At 43.3% G+C, this 17,355-nt stretch overlaps 1 protein-coding gene across 1 annotated transcript in view; it reads left to right on the forward strand.

Moving 5' to 3' along the window:
• Positions 1-5,670: 5,670 nt before the first annotated feature.
• Positions 5,671-17,355, forward strand: part of DPP6 (dipeptidyl peptidase like 6) — a 510,686-nt gene continuing 499,001 nt past the window's right edge. Inside the window, exon 1 of the mRNA XM_059469776.1 lies at positions 5,671-5,866. Within this exon, the coding sequence (XP_059325759.1) occupies positions 5,816-5,866 (51 nt within the window). The 5' untranslated portion in view covers positions 5,671-5,815. The remainder of the gene's footprint in view (positions 5,867-17,355) is intronic.

Genomic DNA, 17,355 nt, shown 5'->3' on the forward strand with positions numbered 1-17,355 from the left:
TCAGGAAACAGAGGATGCTGTCTGAGATAATATAATCTCCTTTTTTTCAGATTCTTCCATTTATGTTAACAAAGAGGGCTTAAGCACCCTCATGCAGTAAGAGCTAGCAAATATTAACTTTTCAACAGCAGCTGCTCTGTCATTATTCTAATCTCTTGAAGAATTAGTGATCCTCAGAAGTAAATTTTAAGTTTATTTAACTGTGTATTTACTTTATCTTTCCCTCCAGTTTCTTCTCTGGAAGACTAGCCAAGACTTCCTTACAAGTCAAGACTAGAAGCTGTAAATACTTGGACAAAGTTTTAGGATATTAGGAGTGAAGATTTTTCAGAAAAGACATGTAGCTTGGCTTGAGCAATGAAATTCTCAAAATTGATCCACTTAGGAAGAAAATCTTATTCCTTGCTGTAATTCTCTGAGGGTTTTTTTCAGTGCTGCAATACTAAATACTCTTATGGAATATGTTTATTCCATAAGAGTATTTGGAATTACCAAAGCTGTTTCTGACTTATTTAGGATTGCACAGTGTAGCACTCAACCATTTCATTTGGGATCCCACCAATTCTGTTCCTCTTGAATATTATAATTTAATAACAAAGCAAGTGCTAGAGACAATCTTTGCCTCAGCTGTTGTCTCCTCTTCTTGGCACTCATTTGACCACATCTGTGGTTCTGTTTGGAGGCCTCACTGCAAGACTGATATAAATTGGAGCAAGTTCAGCAGAAAGCCCCCAGGATGGCCAGGGACTGGAGCATTTAACCCTTGTAGAGGGGCTGGGGGAAGTGGACTGGTTCAGTCTGGAGAAGAGATGTCTTTGGGGGGACCTGGCAGCATCTTTCCAATTATTTGGGGAGGATTTTGAGAAGAGAGAACCAAGCTCTTCACAGTGAGGTGTGTCAGGAGGATGAGAAGCAACAAGCACAAGTTGAAACAAGAAGAGTTCAGACTGAATAAAGGGAAAATCTTCATCCCCGTGAGAGCAGTCAGCCTTCAGAACAGGTTGCCTGGTGAGGCTGAGCAGTCCCTGCAGGATTTCAGCATATGGCAAAGCTCTGAGCAACCTGGTCTGACCCAGAGCTGACTCTGCTTCAGCAGGAGGCTGGGGTGGAGACTTCCTGAGCTCCTTCCACTCTGAGTGATGTTTGATCCCAAGCCTTTGGGATGGGTTCCTCCTCAGCATTTCTACTGGGAGTCACCAGCTTTCACGAATGATGCTTTACAGAAAGTGCAGATCAGTCTTCCTCCCTGTTCAGCTCAGACTGTGGGCCCAGTGAAGGGAATTAAATGTGAATCACATGACAGAACAATGTGCTGGGGACCTGGTGGGATGCAGAGGATGGAGAGAACTCAGAGCAAAAGAGAAATATGGCTTAGCCCAATCTTAGAGAACACAGTGTTGAAACTAAGTTTGGACAGAAGCCTGGGCATAGGCTTGTGGCATCAAGCTGACAGGTAGAAGACAGGACCCTCACAAAAAGGTTTGACAGAAGAAAAAGCCATTTGTTGCATTTTGAAAACACAAATACTTTTATTGGAGACAGTAAAAAGTAACCTTAAATTAAGGAGAGGAAGTGAAATCCTGATGCTCTTAAAACTGCCTCTTAGTACAACAGCTGTTGCATTTGTCTGTGGTCTTACATCCTCAAAAGATTTTTCTTTCAAAATATTGAAAAAATGAATGTCTGTGCTCTGCAGCCAGCTAATACTTTGTGAAATTAATTCTTTCCTTCTATTCAGAAGGACTGTTCCTAGGCTTGTTTGGAGAGTCAAGAGAGCCAGCATCAAATGCATTGAATGGGTTTTATTTGATAAAATAAATTCTCCCAGTCTCTTATCAATGTGGCTTTAAATAAAGTATTGTGAATAGGATGTAAGCATTGTAGCCTGTGTTCCTTCTCAGATAAAGAAAGTCAGCCTCAGAGTACTGAAACCCACAAAGAATAGAATATCTATGAGGCTTTATTTTTTTTTTCCTAGATCTCATTCTGTGAGACATGTAAGAAAAGTACATTTTCTCAAAATGGCCTATAAAAATGTTGGGGGATGAAGATGCTATGTTGGTGTTGTCATAGTACCTGAGGTACAGAGGCTATCTTTAGATCAGATTTAAAATGAAAACTTTCTGATTTCCCAGGATTTCCCTCCTGTTGTACACCTTAGATACAAATGGACAGATTGCAAAAAACCCAAAAAACCCTTTTTGTACAGGGGTTTCACTTTAGACCTTGCTTTTAAGATGCAGCTGAGTTTGGGCCAAACCTTCCCCCATTCATATCAAAAGTAAATGTACTGGCAAAGGAGGTGCACTGAGACTAAACCAAGGAATGCAAAAGTAATGAATTTTCACATTTTCCCTCTGAGAAAAAGCCTGATATGATGAAGGAATTTTTTCATGTTTTATTGAGGTTTCCTGGGCTAGATCTCTGGTCTTAAATACAGAGGCTTTTTAGCTACTTAAATCATACTACTTTATTGGGTCCCAGGGTGGTTGTCTGTCCTTCCACATCATTCAAAGGAAGCAAAAAAATATGTTCCCTACAAAAATACAGAAGAAATATCAGATCATCTTTCTGCATTCACCATGTCACTTCCTAATAATAAAAAACTTGATTCTTTGTTTAGTGAGAGTATTTGTTGCAGCTCCAGCGAATTTCCATTAAAATGACATGGAGAATATCCATCAAGAAGAAAAGCTCAAAAGATGTCTGAATGGTGGATGATAAGGAGTCCAGTCAGATTAATACACTTGAGGGAGTTATGTGGTGGTATCACTTGTAGCTGCCCTGAAAGTCCCAAATCTGAAGAAAAATGTCATTGACTGCTTGAACAGAATCACCTGGCCACAGCCTGAGGTAGAAATCTGCAGCACATCTTAGTCTCACATTTCCAGATCTGAGACCACGCCTTGGCTGTTCCATCAGCCAAGCAAAAGTGATTTAGGAGTGAAAATTACCAGCCAAGGTCGTGACCAGTATAACCTGAACTCTCTGGGAACACGAGGGATGCAGTTTTGGAATCATAGAAAGCAACAGGCAAGTCATTTGTTGAAGAGACATTTTCATCTGTAATTAAAAGGGTCACTCTGTCTGGGGTGCTGTGATCCTTCGGGCTGGAAGAGGCCCCAGGAAATCTCCAGCCCAACCCAACCCAACCTGCTCAGAACAAGGTGACCTCTCACTTCAGAGCAGGCTGATCAGGGCTTTACCCACTCAGCTCTGGAAACTTCCAAAGGTGGACTCTGGTCATAAAACCTATCATAGTTTTCACTACGTCTTTTGTCAAAGTGTCAAATAAGTCAGAAAATATGAATTAAAAGCTATAAACAAGAATTCTCTCTCATAAGGTGTTTGGCATTTTTCCACAGCATCATCAGTGTCATTTTGCACAACACCTAAAAATATTTTTGTTTCCTGTTTCTGGAAATTTCTGGATTATAGGGTCAGCCTTCAATGGCAGAAGTTGAAACACAGTAATGTATAAATTCCAGCCAAATGGACCCTGGTTGATGTTTAATAAAAGAAAAAGCCCTAGATATTGTCAGTGGTAAACTAAGCATTTTGCCAGTAATCTCAACTTTAAACAAAGCTGTTTTAATCAAGATAATTGCTACTTTTATGCCAATAGTGCATAAATTAAATATGAAATGAAAATAAGAGATAAACACTGCAACTGCATTATGACAAATCTGAGGTAAAAATATGCAAAACCCCACTACTGCCAGAGTTCAATGTATGGTATTTCTATTGGTGTATGAAGTCATGCAGGAGGGAAATGGGACTATTAACAGTCAAGCACAGATATATTTTGCATTTCTTTGTAATTAAAACACCTAAGGGTAAAAACTGAGATGGAAGAGGATCTGCCTGATAAAACACCAAAATTAAAGAAATCAAGACCAGAGTTTGAGGAACATAATGAAGAATTTTCTGCTCAAAATGCATCTTGTGTAAGGTATAAGCCATTCCCAAATAAAGACAAGGGAGAGAGTAATCAAGATCTTCAAGTGAGGAGTGGGATTTTTCCAACAAAAACTCTCACAGGTAACTCTCAAAGGTTCCAGCATCACCTGCCATTGGCACTTCCCACAAGTGTTCTGGAGCATCACTTCTCCCATTGCCATAATTTCTAAAGAGATCTGCTTAATGTCTTGCATGAGATTTTGTATTTAAATATCTTTCAACAGCTGGGTGGCTTGAAGAAAACTAGAGTGTGAACAACACTCTGAGATTGCACAGGTTTTGTCCTATTTCTTGTGAGCACCCATTGCCTATGAAGATGTTGCAGACTGAGAAGGAGCAGAGTTCAAAGTGCTACAGATGGGCATAAACCAAGGATGCATGGACATGTCTGCAGTTCCCTCACTGAAAAAAAGAAAGAAAGAGCTTTTGGTTTAGCCATTGGCTTGGTTAAACCTTGGATGATAAGAGGAGTTCCTGCTTTTTCTTCTCAGATATTAAGCAAATCACTTCTCAGTTTCTTCTCTCCTTTTGTGTGAGCAACAGGCAAAGCATCCCCTTTCCTGTGAAATCAATGGACACCTAATTCTCCTGAAATGTAATTACTTCTGGTGCATCAGGGAGAGACAAGAAACACCACACTCCACAAGGATTATTTTTCTGTGTGCAAGCTGAGGTGTGAGCCTCTGGGATGTGTGGCAAGGCTCTGTCCCTGGAAAGCTGCACCAAGAGGAGCAGGGATCACATTCTCACAAGGGCAGCAGGATCACAGTATTCCAGCCACCTGTGGGGCAGCGGGACTGCAGTGACAGCCAAGGGAAACCTCTCACAAGTGTGGGCACCTCTGGAAAGGCACAGAGGCCACGGCCGGGTCCATCTGCAGCCAGCGCGGGCAATGCCCTTGGCTTTGCATTTCCCGGGGGGGAACCGAGCTCCGGCATCCCCCTGCCCGCTCCTGCGGCGTGCCGAGGGCTCGCCCCGGATCCCAAACCCTGGCGCTGGGACAAGTGCCTGGCAGCTCCGCATGCCCCGGGAGCGCCCCGCGCTGTGTCCGGCGGGCTGGCAGCCGAGGGTCGGGGGGCTGCGGGCGGGCCGGGGCGCAGCCATGGAAACGCGCCGAGCATCCCCCGCTCCCCGCGGCAGCGCCGTGCTATTCCCCACCCTCCCTGCACCAGCCGTGGCCTGGCCGGGGCCGCGGCGGCTCAGCCGGTGAACAGTTAACGCCGGAGAGGCGGCTCCTCTCCCCGCACCCTCCCCGGTTCCTGTTGTAAAAAGCGTGTGTAACCCCCCCACGGGAGAGCGGCGAGCCGGGCACGGCCAGCGGAGGGGGCGAGCGCCCCTCCGCCTACTCCAGCTCCCCTCTTTTTTTATTTATTGCCTCCAAACCCTCCCTTTTTCTGCAACTGCTCTGCGGGGTGGGCTCGGCTCGGCGGGACCGCCCGGGCCCGGGGCGGCGGCCGGGCATGGCCGGGGCGGGGGGCGTGTGTGCGGCTCCCTCCTGCCCACCCCGCCCCGCCGGCTCCCGCAGGGCAAAGCCTGGATCCGGGTGGTGACAGAGCTGGGTGTCCCCGCTGCTTCCCGCCTCGCCTCTCTTCTGACAGGGGTGTTTTATTTTTATTGCCTTTTTTTTTTTTTTTTTCCCCTGGCCTTTCGGTCAAAAGGAAAAATATATATTGAAAAGGGTGGGGAAGGAAAAGATAGCAAGCAGGCAGCCTCCCCCCTGCGCTGCTCGTAGTCCCCTCCAGTCCACACCAAAAAGAGCCATCGCAAGTGCACGCCAGTTCTTCACCAAAGTGATCCAGCCGCTGGATTAAGTAACTCTCGGGGAACAGCACACGCACGCACACACACGGCAACAATGAAGGAAAAGGCAATGTTTCAAACGGCTAAAATGCAAGGGAACGTGCTGGTAAGTGGCTGCTGCTGGCGCCGCCGGTGACTGAGTGCGTGTCGGGGCTCCCCGCTCGGCGCTGCCGGAGCCGCGGTCGGTGCCGAGCCCCCGCTGTGGGGCTGGGCTGCCCGGGGATACAGGAGAGGGGCTGTGCTTGCTGTCCCTGCCCCACAGCGTGGCGTCTGTCCCCCCGCCGAAGGGGTCGCGGGGGATTTGGGGCTGCTGGGGTGTCCCCCTTTGCCGGGGGAGCGGGGCTCGCTGGGGCTCCGCGCCCCGGCACGGCCAACTTCGCCAAGTTGATGACCACGGTGTGTGTGCGTGAGCTGGGGGCTGTGCGGGCTGCCTCGCCTTCCCCCCCGGCGTTACTACTAGAAACATTTGTCTTCATGCCATTAAAAAAAAAAAAAAAAAAAAAAAAAAAAAAAAAAAAAAAAAGGGCAAAAAAAATCCCCTACTCAGGATGCCTTTCCAATAATCCCCCTCCTCCCTTAAGGAAAAAAATCAAAGCATGCAGCTGCTGTGGCGGAAGAAGCGCTGGTTGCCATCTTGTGCTGATGGAAATGTATCGGTGTGCTTTGCGGGCTGGCCTGACCCGCGGGGGCCGGGGGTGCGCGGGGCCCCGCATGCGGCGGCTCCGCAGCCGGGAGGAGCTCGCTGCGGTGGGGCGGGGGCGCGCCGCAGCCTGCGAGAGGCTTCGGGGTCCTTCGCCTTCAAACCAACTCCTTTCATATAACCTGAAGCTCATAAAGGGTACCTGTTGGTCTCCTGTCCCCTCTCTGCTCAGGCAGAGCGCTCCTGTGTGTGTTTTGCCTCCGCTGTGAGGGGAAATGCTGATATTTAATAAAAAGGTGGTATCTGTTTCTCTCGTGCCTTCTGCTGATGTGTTCAAGAAGCAGGCAAAGTATTCACCATCCTTTAAGCAAGTTCTGTAGTAAAATGCTTTGCTGGCTTTTTAAGGAAGTGCCTCCTTTTCCAACTCCAATAATATTGCTTTTTCCAGCAGTAGTGTTGAAGAGGAAGGTGCAATGCTATGTGACCTGTGAATTCAAGTAAGGGAACTGAACAGGAACTTCTACAAACATTTTTTTTTCCAAGAGAATTGCACAGCCTGTGTGATTGCAGTGTGCTTCTTTTATTGTGCTTTTTAAAAGCCTGGGGAATATCTAGTGCTGGAACTTTTTCAACATGGAAAAATTTAGATTATTATCTGCTTAAGCTACTCATCCTAGTGGTCATTATAGCCTTTGGTTAGAATGTTCTCTATCAGTAAGAAAAAATAATCAACCAGCTGAGATGACATTGTTTGATTCAAGTACAGGGTGAGCCTAATTCACATACACAGAATGTGTAAAATCACAGAATTAATAAAAACCTCTTGCACATTTTCCTTGCTGGTCTCTGAAGTCAGGGAATGAGGAGCAGGCAGGGATTCCCCCACTGCCACTCGGCGCAGGGCTGGAGCTTCTGCTGGGATTTCTACCTGGTGCTTCAGAGCGTGGCAAAATGGATCCACACATCCACAGCTCTGCAGGATGAGCAAAGGCTGGGAGATGGATCAGCACTAGGGGCTGCCCACAACTCCAGCCACACACAGTAGTTTTTGCCTCTGACTCAGACGGGAGCAGGATCTGCCCCCTCAGGGTGCTAAGTCACAGTTATTTCTGTCACTTGGGGCAGCCTCCCTGGACTCGAATGCAAGGTTTTTCTTCAGAGACCTCATTTTTGAGACATTGGACATCACATTTAAAGACAGGCAAACTGTTGTATTTGATTTTGGCGGGGGAGACGGCCAAAATGTCTGTTTTTATGGGCCACCACAACCAAACACACACCTGGTTTCTGTGTTAGTCTGTGGTTACAGCTGGATCTGTAGTTTATTTAAGCAAGAACCAAGTTTAGGTGAATATTTGAGCTCTAAGATACTTGAATAGATGTTATATTTCTGCAAGACAGTATTTAGCAGACCTCATTCTGAAAACTGAGGTATGCCTTGGATGGAAGTTCCAACAAGTTAAGCCTAGTACTTTCTCCTTTTCCTTAAGCTGTTGTTTAAAAAATAGTATTTTTGCTTTTCTATCACTTTTTTTACAATTAAAATGAGAATCCTGAAGTACACATGTCAAATCCTATGCTGTGGATGTCCTCCCTCACATATTGGCAGTGATTTAGGATACAGGGTTAGGGTGTGGGGAATCCCAGGAGGTGCATTACAGTGTGCCCTGCAGTAAGTGCCTCAGCAGAATTCAAAGTCATTGAAAATTCAAAGCCCACCATGACTTTTTTTTGTTTGTTTGTTTTCTGGCACTTTTGCTGTTGCTTAGAATCCTGACAAGCTTCTAACTACATATTGATTTCTCTTCTCTTTAAAAATCTTTGTTAAATTGAGCTATTTCATTCCTAAAATGATGTGACAGCAGGTGATAATACTGACACACTGGTCCCTGGCCATGCAGTGGACCCTTTTTAAGTGTGGTAATAGCTCATGGAGTCACTACACCTGTGATTTCTTTATTACCTAATTAGACCAGCAAAAAACGAAGCCATTCTTGTGACACTGAGATATATGTTTTTATCCCTGTGGCAGTATTTTACCAGGGCTTTGTTTGGTTTTTTGTTTTTTTTTTTTTCTTTAAACAACGGCATTTACCTGGAAAGGTGCCTATTTTTATTTTACTGCTGTATTTCCCATTCATCATTTGAGCCAGGGGAATGCAACTTACAGAAATAGCTCAGGCTCTTACAATGGGATTTCTCTTAATTCTACATAAAAGCTGTAGGGAGTGATTGATACACAGTAGTTTCTCCTGGTAAGAACTGACATACCCTTGAGTTTTCCACAGTGTATTTGAAGTTAATGTGCAGCAATATGGTATGGAGATAAATGTTTATCACTTTTGGAAGTAAATTTAATGCACTTGCATTTTATCCTCACTCTAGGTATAGCTATATAAATTATTTGATTAAAATATTCCAGATTTCTTCCTTACATGTCCAGTTGTCAGGTGAAGGACAATAATGCCAACTGCATGTTTTATTCTACACTTCCCTGTGCTTCCCCAGGGTCTGATCTATCATGTACACAGGCTTTTTGTTTGGTTTTAGTTGATTGATTTGCAAAGAAATGTATCCAAAAGAGCTGTTTGGAAGAGGGCCTTGTCTGTAGTGCCAGATTCTTCTCTTGCACACACCCATGAAAATCCCAATTTGTTAGAGGTACAGTTGCAACAAGGGCAAAAAGGAGCTGCTACCTTTGGTTGTAGACAATTAGGTGAGAGAAAAAATGGGCTTGGAGGGGTACAGAGGGGTCTTGAAGGCAAATTAATGTGCTGTGTGTGAGCAGGCTGTTACTTTGGCACACTTAGTGGTCAGTGGGAGCAGTGAGCACCCTGCTCTATCTATGTGTGTTAGAAGGATATTGCTGTGAAACTCGTGTTCTGAATTTCAGTCTAACCTGCAGTTGCTCAATTGTTTGGAAACTGCCAAGAGGAGCCATGGTGGATGTGTCATGTTTCTGCTTTACTCTGATGAAAAAAATCTATGAATAGGGCAAAAAGGAACATTTTGGGTTCAATGAGAGGAGATGAAGGGGAGTCTGGAGATTTAGATTTTCAGTTTGACCATTTAAATTCCAACTCTGATAGCTGCAGTTTTGGTGTACATATATAAAACCCAAATAAGCCCAGTGGCAACTGTTGTCTCCTCAGAAGTTTGCTAGCACCTCTGAAGCCTCAGAGACCACAAGGGTACAATTGACATGAAGACTGAGCTACTCTGTCATCCCAGGAGTGCTCCTGCTCTTCCTTGAGAAACATGACTCTGGTGCCTCTCAGGAGCAATAAATTCTTACTAAAATAAATAAGATCTTGGTGTTCCACTGTGATTTCCCTTATTTGCCATAATTTACCTACAGGTGTGTTTCTTGCAGTGTTCAATCACATGGTGCTGAAACAGAGTGAAATTCTTCTCAGCCAAAAACGCAGTTTTCCTAACACGGGCTAAAGAAGCCTGGTAAAGATTAATTTTTTTTTAAACTCTCTCACTGAAGTGGTGGAATTTGTGATCCAATGCAGCTCCCTGCTACTTTAGCCTTCCCCATGTCTTGTATTCAGCTTGACTTAGGAGCCAGATGCAATCTAGATTTTGTGTCCTATTCCTCAGTTGTCTGCTACCTCAGCTGAAACACAGGGAGCTCCTGAGCTGAAGGCAAGGGAGCTGTGGTAGCAGTTCCCAGGTGAGCTATCATGAGTTCAGCTGAAGTTTAAAGCCAGGCAGGAATTCAATTGCTGATACTACAGCAAGAATTGCAGCGAAAAAAAAAAAATTCTTTGGGACTGCGGCTGGAAGGCAAGTTATGTTTGGAGGACTGTGACATTCTTGTACAATTTCTGGGTCAGGCACAAAGGGAAATAAGGGTTCCCCTTTGTTATGTGCAGCAGGTGTACAATCCATAGGAGGTGCTGGAATTGCTGCATTGTGGGGAAGCTGTAAGATATGCTGAAACTGTTCCAATATCAGGCTGCTAGTTGGTGGAAATCAGGAGTCTTTTTACGTTTAAGGTGGGATGGCAGAGAGCTCCACAAGATTTGTAGGATCCTAATATTATCCATGTAATGTAGTGTCCTTTTAGATACATCCTTATTTAGGGGATGGAGAAGTTCAAAGCCTGGAATTCTAAGAGATCCACTAAAGTTGCAGGACCTATGAGAAATAGGAGGTGCCAGGCTGTCTCAGAATAACTTTGGGAGCTGTGGGAAGCACTACACATTGCTGGCTCTTTATTTAGCACTGTGAGATTGAAGGAGGGCATGTGGTCTAACTCTAATTTTCACTGTCAGAAGGGTTCAAAATCTTGAATCTGATGGTGCTCCTCACCCCTGCATCTTTTTCTTCAGTGTTCCTCAGCAGCTTCTCTGGTTCCTCTTATGCAAGGAAAAAGGTGCACTTTGTGCTGATTTCTCCCTTCCTCCTCTGAGTTGTCTGACTTTTCACAGGATAGTCTGTCTCCTCCCTCTCTTTCTGAATCTTTTCACTGTTTTCCCAAATAGTAAAGGGGAAGAAGTTGAAGGGACTGTTATGATTTTAGTGAATGACAGCTGAGTAGGTGGCTGTAGAGCCCTGAGCAGCAACAGAGCCACAGAGCTGTCTGTGCAGCTAGGAAGGCAGCATTTGTGTTTGAGAGGTTACATTTATTCATTAATGAAGTCTGGATTTGCTTGTTAAGATAAATACCTAAAATGTAAGTTTTGTAGATGTTGGTGGCCTGAGGCTTTATTTGATGAGGAGAGCTTCTCTTTCTGTGCTGTGGAATGAGTCTTTCAACTGCCAGCAGATACTACACAGCACGTTTCAAGTGTCACTCTTGCATATCTCAGAGGTCTCATTGCTTGGCAGAGCTTTGCACTCTCAGTATTGGCATCACTGATTGTGTAAAGGGGAAGGCAGCAGAGTATCATGCCCGAAGAACAACTCTAATTTGTACACAACCCTTAGTGCCAACAGGGTGTTTAATGCAGCTGACAAAGACAAAACAAGATTCAAAGCTGGAAGTTGGAGTTAGAGCATTCCAAACTAGAAGAGAAAGTGCCTGGTTTTTACTGTGAAGGTGATGAACTGCTGGAACAGTCTCCATGGGAGTGTGGTAATTCTTCATTAGAACAAGATGGGCATAGGATTCCTCTGACTAAACACTGGCTTCTTCAGTATAGACATTTATATCTAAGTTAGTCAGCCTGGGCTCTCTCTACAAATCAGTCAGTGGAGTCTGGGCCATGATTCATCCCATCTTCATGTAGATTGTGAAATGGGCCAGAGTACCTGCACTCTGAAATGCCAACTTCTCTCCATTGACTCAAGGAGTTCTAGGGCACAAGCTGAACCATAAACATCTACCCTGCACATATCTAAGTGATGAGTCTGTCTGTTGCTTAAACATAGTCATAGATATTCCAGAGCATCCTCAGTGAAGCTAAGAACCCTTTTCCAGTCTCCTCTGTTACATCAGACAAAAACCACTCTGCACGTCTGCCCAGGGTTTGTCAACTACATTTGCAGTAGTGTGTGAAGATAGATGAGCTCCACATTTGGAGCTTTTCTCTTCTGCAACCTTGTGCAGAAGCAGATCCAGTCTCCCAGCAGCACAGCCCAGCTGCAGCAGGAGAGGAGCTCCATCTCAGAAAGATGCCATCCTCTAGCAGAAATCTCTTGGTCCGTAGTTTGTGTAAACTGAGCTGTCCTAGAACATTATAATGCACCTTTGGCTTTAGAATTATATAATCCAAATGGTTTAATGCCATCACAAATGCAATATGAGGATTTATTCTTCTAGGTCTGTGTTTGCATGTGTGCTGTCTGTACAGTATTGTACTACACAGTGACTCACGTGAGATTAACAAGCAAAGCCCATTTATTAAATTGTTTTATGTACTCTAAATCTCATGTAATCCACTAATGCATAATGCTGTCACTTAGTAAGCTTGGCATTCCTTCCCAATGGAGCATTGCATTTAGCAAGTTCCCATAGTACTGAGTCCTTTTGAAAAGGCTGCAGTTGAGAATGCAATTTTAAAAAATAAATCTGAACTATTAGAGCCTGAATGCTTACAATAAACAGAGAACTGGGACCCAGCTGTAGCATGCATTCACCTGTAGATTGCATAGATTTTCTAACCTCTTAAGGAGGCTGTACAGACAGACCTTGCATTGTAGCATGCAAAGTTTGCTTTTGTAGTGTCCTCTTGCCCTTGGAGCAGATTATCAGGATTATGTCTAAATTCTGCTTTTGCAAAAACTGGCTTTGTGCCTCTATGGAGATACTGGTGAAGTCTTGGGAATTCCTGGAGCACCTGTATTGTAATGCTTATGCTGTGCTCTGGGAAGAAGTGTGTGCCTTGCTGGTGATTTCTGAGCACAACATTTTCCCTATGGCTTCAGTATGCCCAGCAATATCCTCTTCATCACTACAGAGGTGAAGAGTGGGAGCAGAAGCAGTGGAATTGCCTGTCATATCTTGATCAGAGGGATAATTATTATCTGTGGATCTGGATTTGAGTCCAACTCTCAGTTGTGAATAGTTGGTTCTCAAGTTGCCCACTTGCAAGGCATGATAGAAGAACTGCAGTCTCTGCATCTCTAGCAACTGGTTCAGGATTTTGTTTGTGAGAAGACCTTTTTCATAGTGTGCCTCTGTTTCTATGAAATATTCCCACCCTCTCATCCCTAATTACTATGGAATGATGATTTAAGGGGTTATACTGAGATGCACACAAATGTCCAGTCAAAGCAAGTGTGAGAAAAGAAACAATTCAAGACAGTGGGATGAGCTGCAGTGGTGAACATTGCAAGCCCAGGTCAAGCACTGGATGCCAAACAGACTGGTCAATGCTGGGGAAAATCCCTCTCAAATCACAGGGAATACTGGCCAGGAGATTTTGTCATCTCAGGCATGTGTAGACAGACTTGGCATGAATTCCAGTCACATACTGCATAGCCTCATTCTGTAGTCATTATTCAGCACTTACTCAAGCAAAACTTTTGCCAAACTTAATGGGTTTACTACTCCTGCTGAAATGAGTAAGACTTTTGTCTGAGGCTCAGGTGCTTTCAGATCTGAGTCGCAACACATAACCCAGACATGTCCTGTGTCACCAGGGATTTTCAGTAATTTTTAAAAGGTAACAGCAGTGAAATATACTGCAGTTGATGAGAAAAAGATAAAATGGGTGAACTGCATGGTAAGAAAGCAAGCAGAAGAAAAGCAGAGTGAGATGGTTAAGACAGGCACTCTGTATATTTTACTCCATCTCATTTTATAAGTTATCCCCCATGGAGGGCCCCATCAGCTGCTCCATCAGCTGCTCCCCAGAGCATGCTGCGTGCCTGCATTTCTGCTTATGTTTGTTTTAGTGATGATGCTAAACTAGAAAACATGCTGAAAATTAAAGATTTTTATTTGTTTATCATTTGGGACTGACGTTATTAAAAACGTGGAGAAAAATTGAAAATACAGCTTGGCATATTTTCTGTAAATACTGAGTAGTTTTCTCCAGCCTATGATATAACCAAAGTAACCTAGAAATAAGCTTGTATGGCTTTTTTCTAGTGCCTAATTATAAGAATATAAAAAAATATGCTCATAATAATGCCTTCTCATCTGGCTGTGAGGGGGCTGAAAGTACCACTTAGGAAGATCTAGTCTGTAAAGCAAGTGATTGTAATGCAGGAGTATGACTATTCATGAGCTCTGAGTTTATTGACTCTGTTAAAAACTGGATCTGTGGTCTACATGAAGGATGTATAAAATGCTGTGTGTATCAGAAATTAATTGTAGTTCATATCAGTATGACTGAGCCTTTCCTGATCTCACTATTTAAAGTTTTTTCTCAGGGAAGAGAAGTTCATGTTATATTCTCTGTTGATTTTGAGTTATTCTCTGTGCATTTTATTTCATTTGCATTAACCATGTACATCTACATTTGTAATGCATTGAAAACATCATTAAAGATGATCCATTTTGGTTGGATTTGGCCATTAGGAATCAAAATCTTTAAAAGGTTCTAGAAAGTTTAAAATTAAAGTTTTCTCCTCTTTTTTCTAGTATCTTGGGTTTTATAGATCTGCCTTGATTTGTTTTTTGGCTTTTTTTGCATTTTTTATTTATAAAGAGAGTATTTCTCACTATTTTTCTACTCAAATTTTAACAGAATTGCAGTCTTGGTAGGGAAAGGAGACCATTGGTAATATATAAGGGTAGCAAATAAATCACATGCAACAGCAATTAAAGCAAAACTCGCGTCCTCCAGAGGCGTGCTCCTTGTTATGTTCCCTGTTCAGAACGTACTTAAGCACCTGTTTAACATTAATGGTAAGCATATGCTTAAATGTTTCTGCTGACTTGGGAGTTATGAGAAGCCTGCCTTGCACACACAATAGTTGAACAGCCCATTTTCCATCTGTGTGCGAGCCCAGAGCGTGGTGCTAGCTGAGCATTTTCCAGGTTAATTAGATTGGCATAACAAGATCCCTGGTGGACTCTGTGCAGTCATCAGCTCTTCTGTGCTCTCTGGCTATTGGGAGCTCTGCTTTGAGTTGTGCATCTTGTGCTGGTAACTGAAACAGAATATTGCACTCTATTTCACCAGTGTGCTCAAATGGAAACAGAATTGAATGGATTGCAAGTGCACCATAAATAAAAATTTGGCTCTATATTGCTAGCATGAATATGGTGCATCCTTCAAATGCACAGTGTCTACCAAGGACTATTTATTCTACAGAGCTACCAATAATGGTTCTGCTTTCATGAATTATGCATGTGTTTGTCCTTAAGCCTCACCTGGATGTGATATGGAGTGTTTAAGATTTGAAGCTGGCTGTATGTATAAATTGTAGATATTTTTCATAAAATATAAAGTCCTTACAGGTTTCTTGGTGATATTAGAATCCATTCTGCTTGTGTCTACAATAAAAAAAATGGAATCAAAAGAATTCTAATTCAGTACAGGAGAAAAAAAGAGAGCTTGATGCTCAAGAGTCTCTCAAGAAAAGGCAAAATTATGTGAAGTCAAAGGTGATCTATTCATCTATTAAATAAAGCAAGTAAGATGAGATAGAGGCAGAGAAATCCATCTATGGAAAAATAAGGGGTTATTGTAGGAATAAGGGAGTTATTGTTTACCAAATGTGGGGGCATTCTGACCCCACAGAATGCCTAGAAGCAACTTGCCAAAGTGTAAAAATGTAGCAGTGAACATCACATTATCTATTCTGGTCTTCTGATGGATTGAAATGAGGAGAAAGAGCACTCGCTTTCAGGGAGATATTAAATAGATGTGGAGGAGTATGATCATTTTACCTCAATTCAGTGGCACAAAACTTAGCTTTTCAGTATTTTCAGGGAGAGGCTGCCTTGGTTTCCTCTAAAGTTTCCCCTGCGCTCACCATTTATACTGTTCTATTGTGTTTGAATTTCTGGTTTCTAGAGAGTTCCCTAATATTTAATTTTCACATTCAGGTACATTGGTTGGTTTCGCCTAATCCCTTAAGTTTTTTAAGAGTTATATGCTAGTGAAACATTGTATATTTAACAGTGCCATCACCAAAAACATTGAGACAGAGTGGACTAATCTGCAGAATGGTGACAAATGGCTGTAGTGCACTCCTGAGCTCTCTGCTTCCTGCTGTGGTGAAGAGAACACATTATGAATAGAGGTGACTGCAGAAAGGCAGAACAATGGAAAGACTGGGAGGCTTTGGGCATTTTGCATTCGTGTAAGGGGAAGCTTTCAATCTTTGAATCCATCCTAAACTGATAGTTATTGATGGTTGCTGACATTCATTGCCTGCTCACTCATTTTTGGGTACTGTGGGAGGAACAGAGCCCCAGCTGAATGAGGAATTGCCTTGAACCACCTTGTGACCATTCAGGCACTCTCTGGAAGTGACTGATGCATCCACATTACACATAACTTGGCAGGAACGTCCCTTGTTCCCAAATGGCTTTGTTGTTACTGGAATTGAAATAAATTCCATGGGGTTTCTTCAGCTTGAAGAACAGGATTCAGTCCTGAAAGATTATTTTTTTTCTGTGATGTGTAAATGTGTGTTTGTTTCTTGCAAGGGTTGAGGCTACAAGGCAACCTGAGAGAAGGCTAGATCAGAGTAGGAAGGAGATGAGATGTGTCCTAAGTGTGCACCATGTCTGTGGGGAAAGCTCTGGAATGGGCTGTCTTTGTGATCTGTGCCTTTTGCAGGGAGCTAGCAGCATTGCTTGGAGGTGGAATTGCCACGTGGGAAACACAGATGCTGAAATCCTGGTTCCTGGAGTGAAATAAAGAGCGAATTAAATTTGTAGTCAGGACACGTGCAGTCTCCACTTGTGGGCAGTGTGACCGTGGTCACAAGGGTTTTCAGGTGAAGAGAGAGACGAGAATGTTGACTTCATGATCAGAAGGTTTGATTTATTATTTTATGATATATATATATATAACATTATGACTATACTAAAAGGAAATAGAAGGGAAAGTTCTCAGCAGGTTAGCTAAGCTAAGAATAGGGAAGAAAAGAATGAATAACAAAGCAGCTCTCTCCAACTCTGTCCCAGAGAGAGTCGGTCCTTGATTGGCCATTAACTATACACATCTAACATGGGCCAATCACAGGTGCACCTGTTGCAGTCCACAGCAACAAATAACCATTGTTTGCATTCTTTTTCTGGGGCCTCAGCTTTCCAGAAGGGAAAATCCTAAAGAAAGGATTTTTATGAAAAGATGTCTGCAACAGGGCAGAGCCCCTATGCCAAGGAAGGTTGCAGTTGAAGCACATCAAGAACTTGCAGCTCATTGGGTTGGAGGATACAAAGTCTAGTTCCAAGCTGTCTAAAGTAACTGTAGCACAACATCTTTTTTATTGGTGTACGCTGGAGAAAATCTGCTTGAGGCTAGGAAAGTTCATAGGATCACACAAGCTAAGCCCAGTAAACACATTTGCTATTTGAAAAGTGAATTCATTTATTT

Source organism: Ammospiza nelsoni, chromosome 1 (genome assembly GCF_027579445.1).
Source record: "Ammospiza nelsoni isolate bAmmNel1 chromosome 1, bAmmNel1.pri, whole genome shotgun sequence".
NCBI classification, from domain to species: domain Eukaryota; kingdom Metazoa; phylum Chordata; class Aves; order Passeriformes; family Passerellidae; genus Ammospiza; species Ammospiza nelsoni.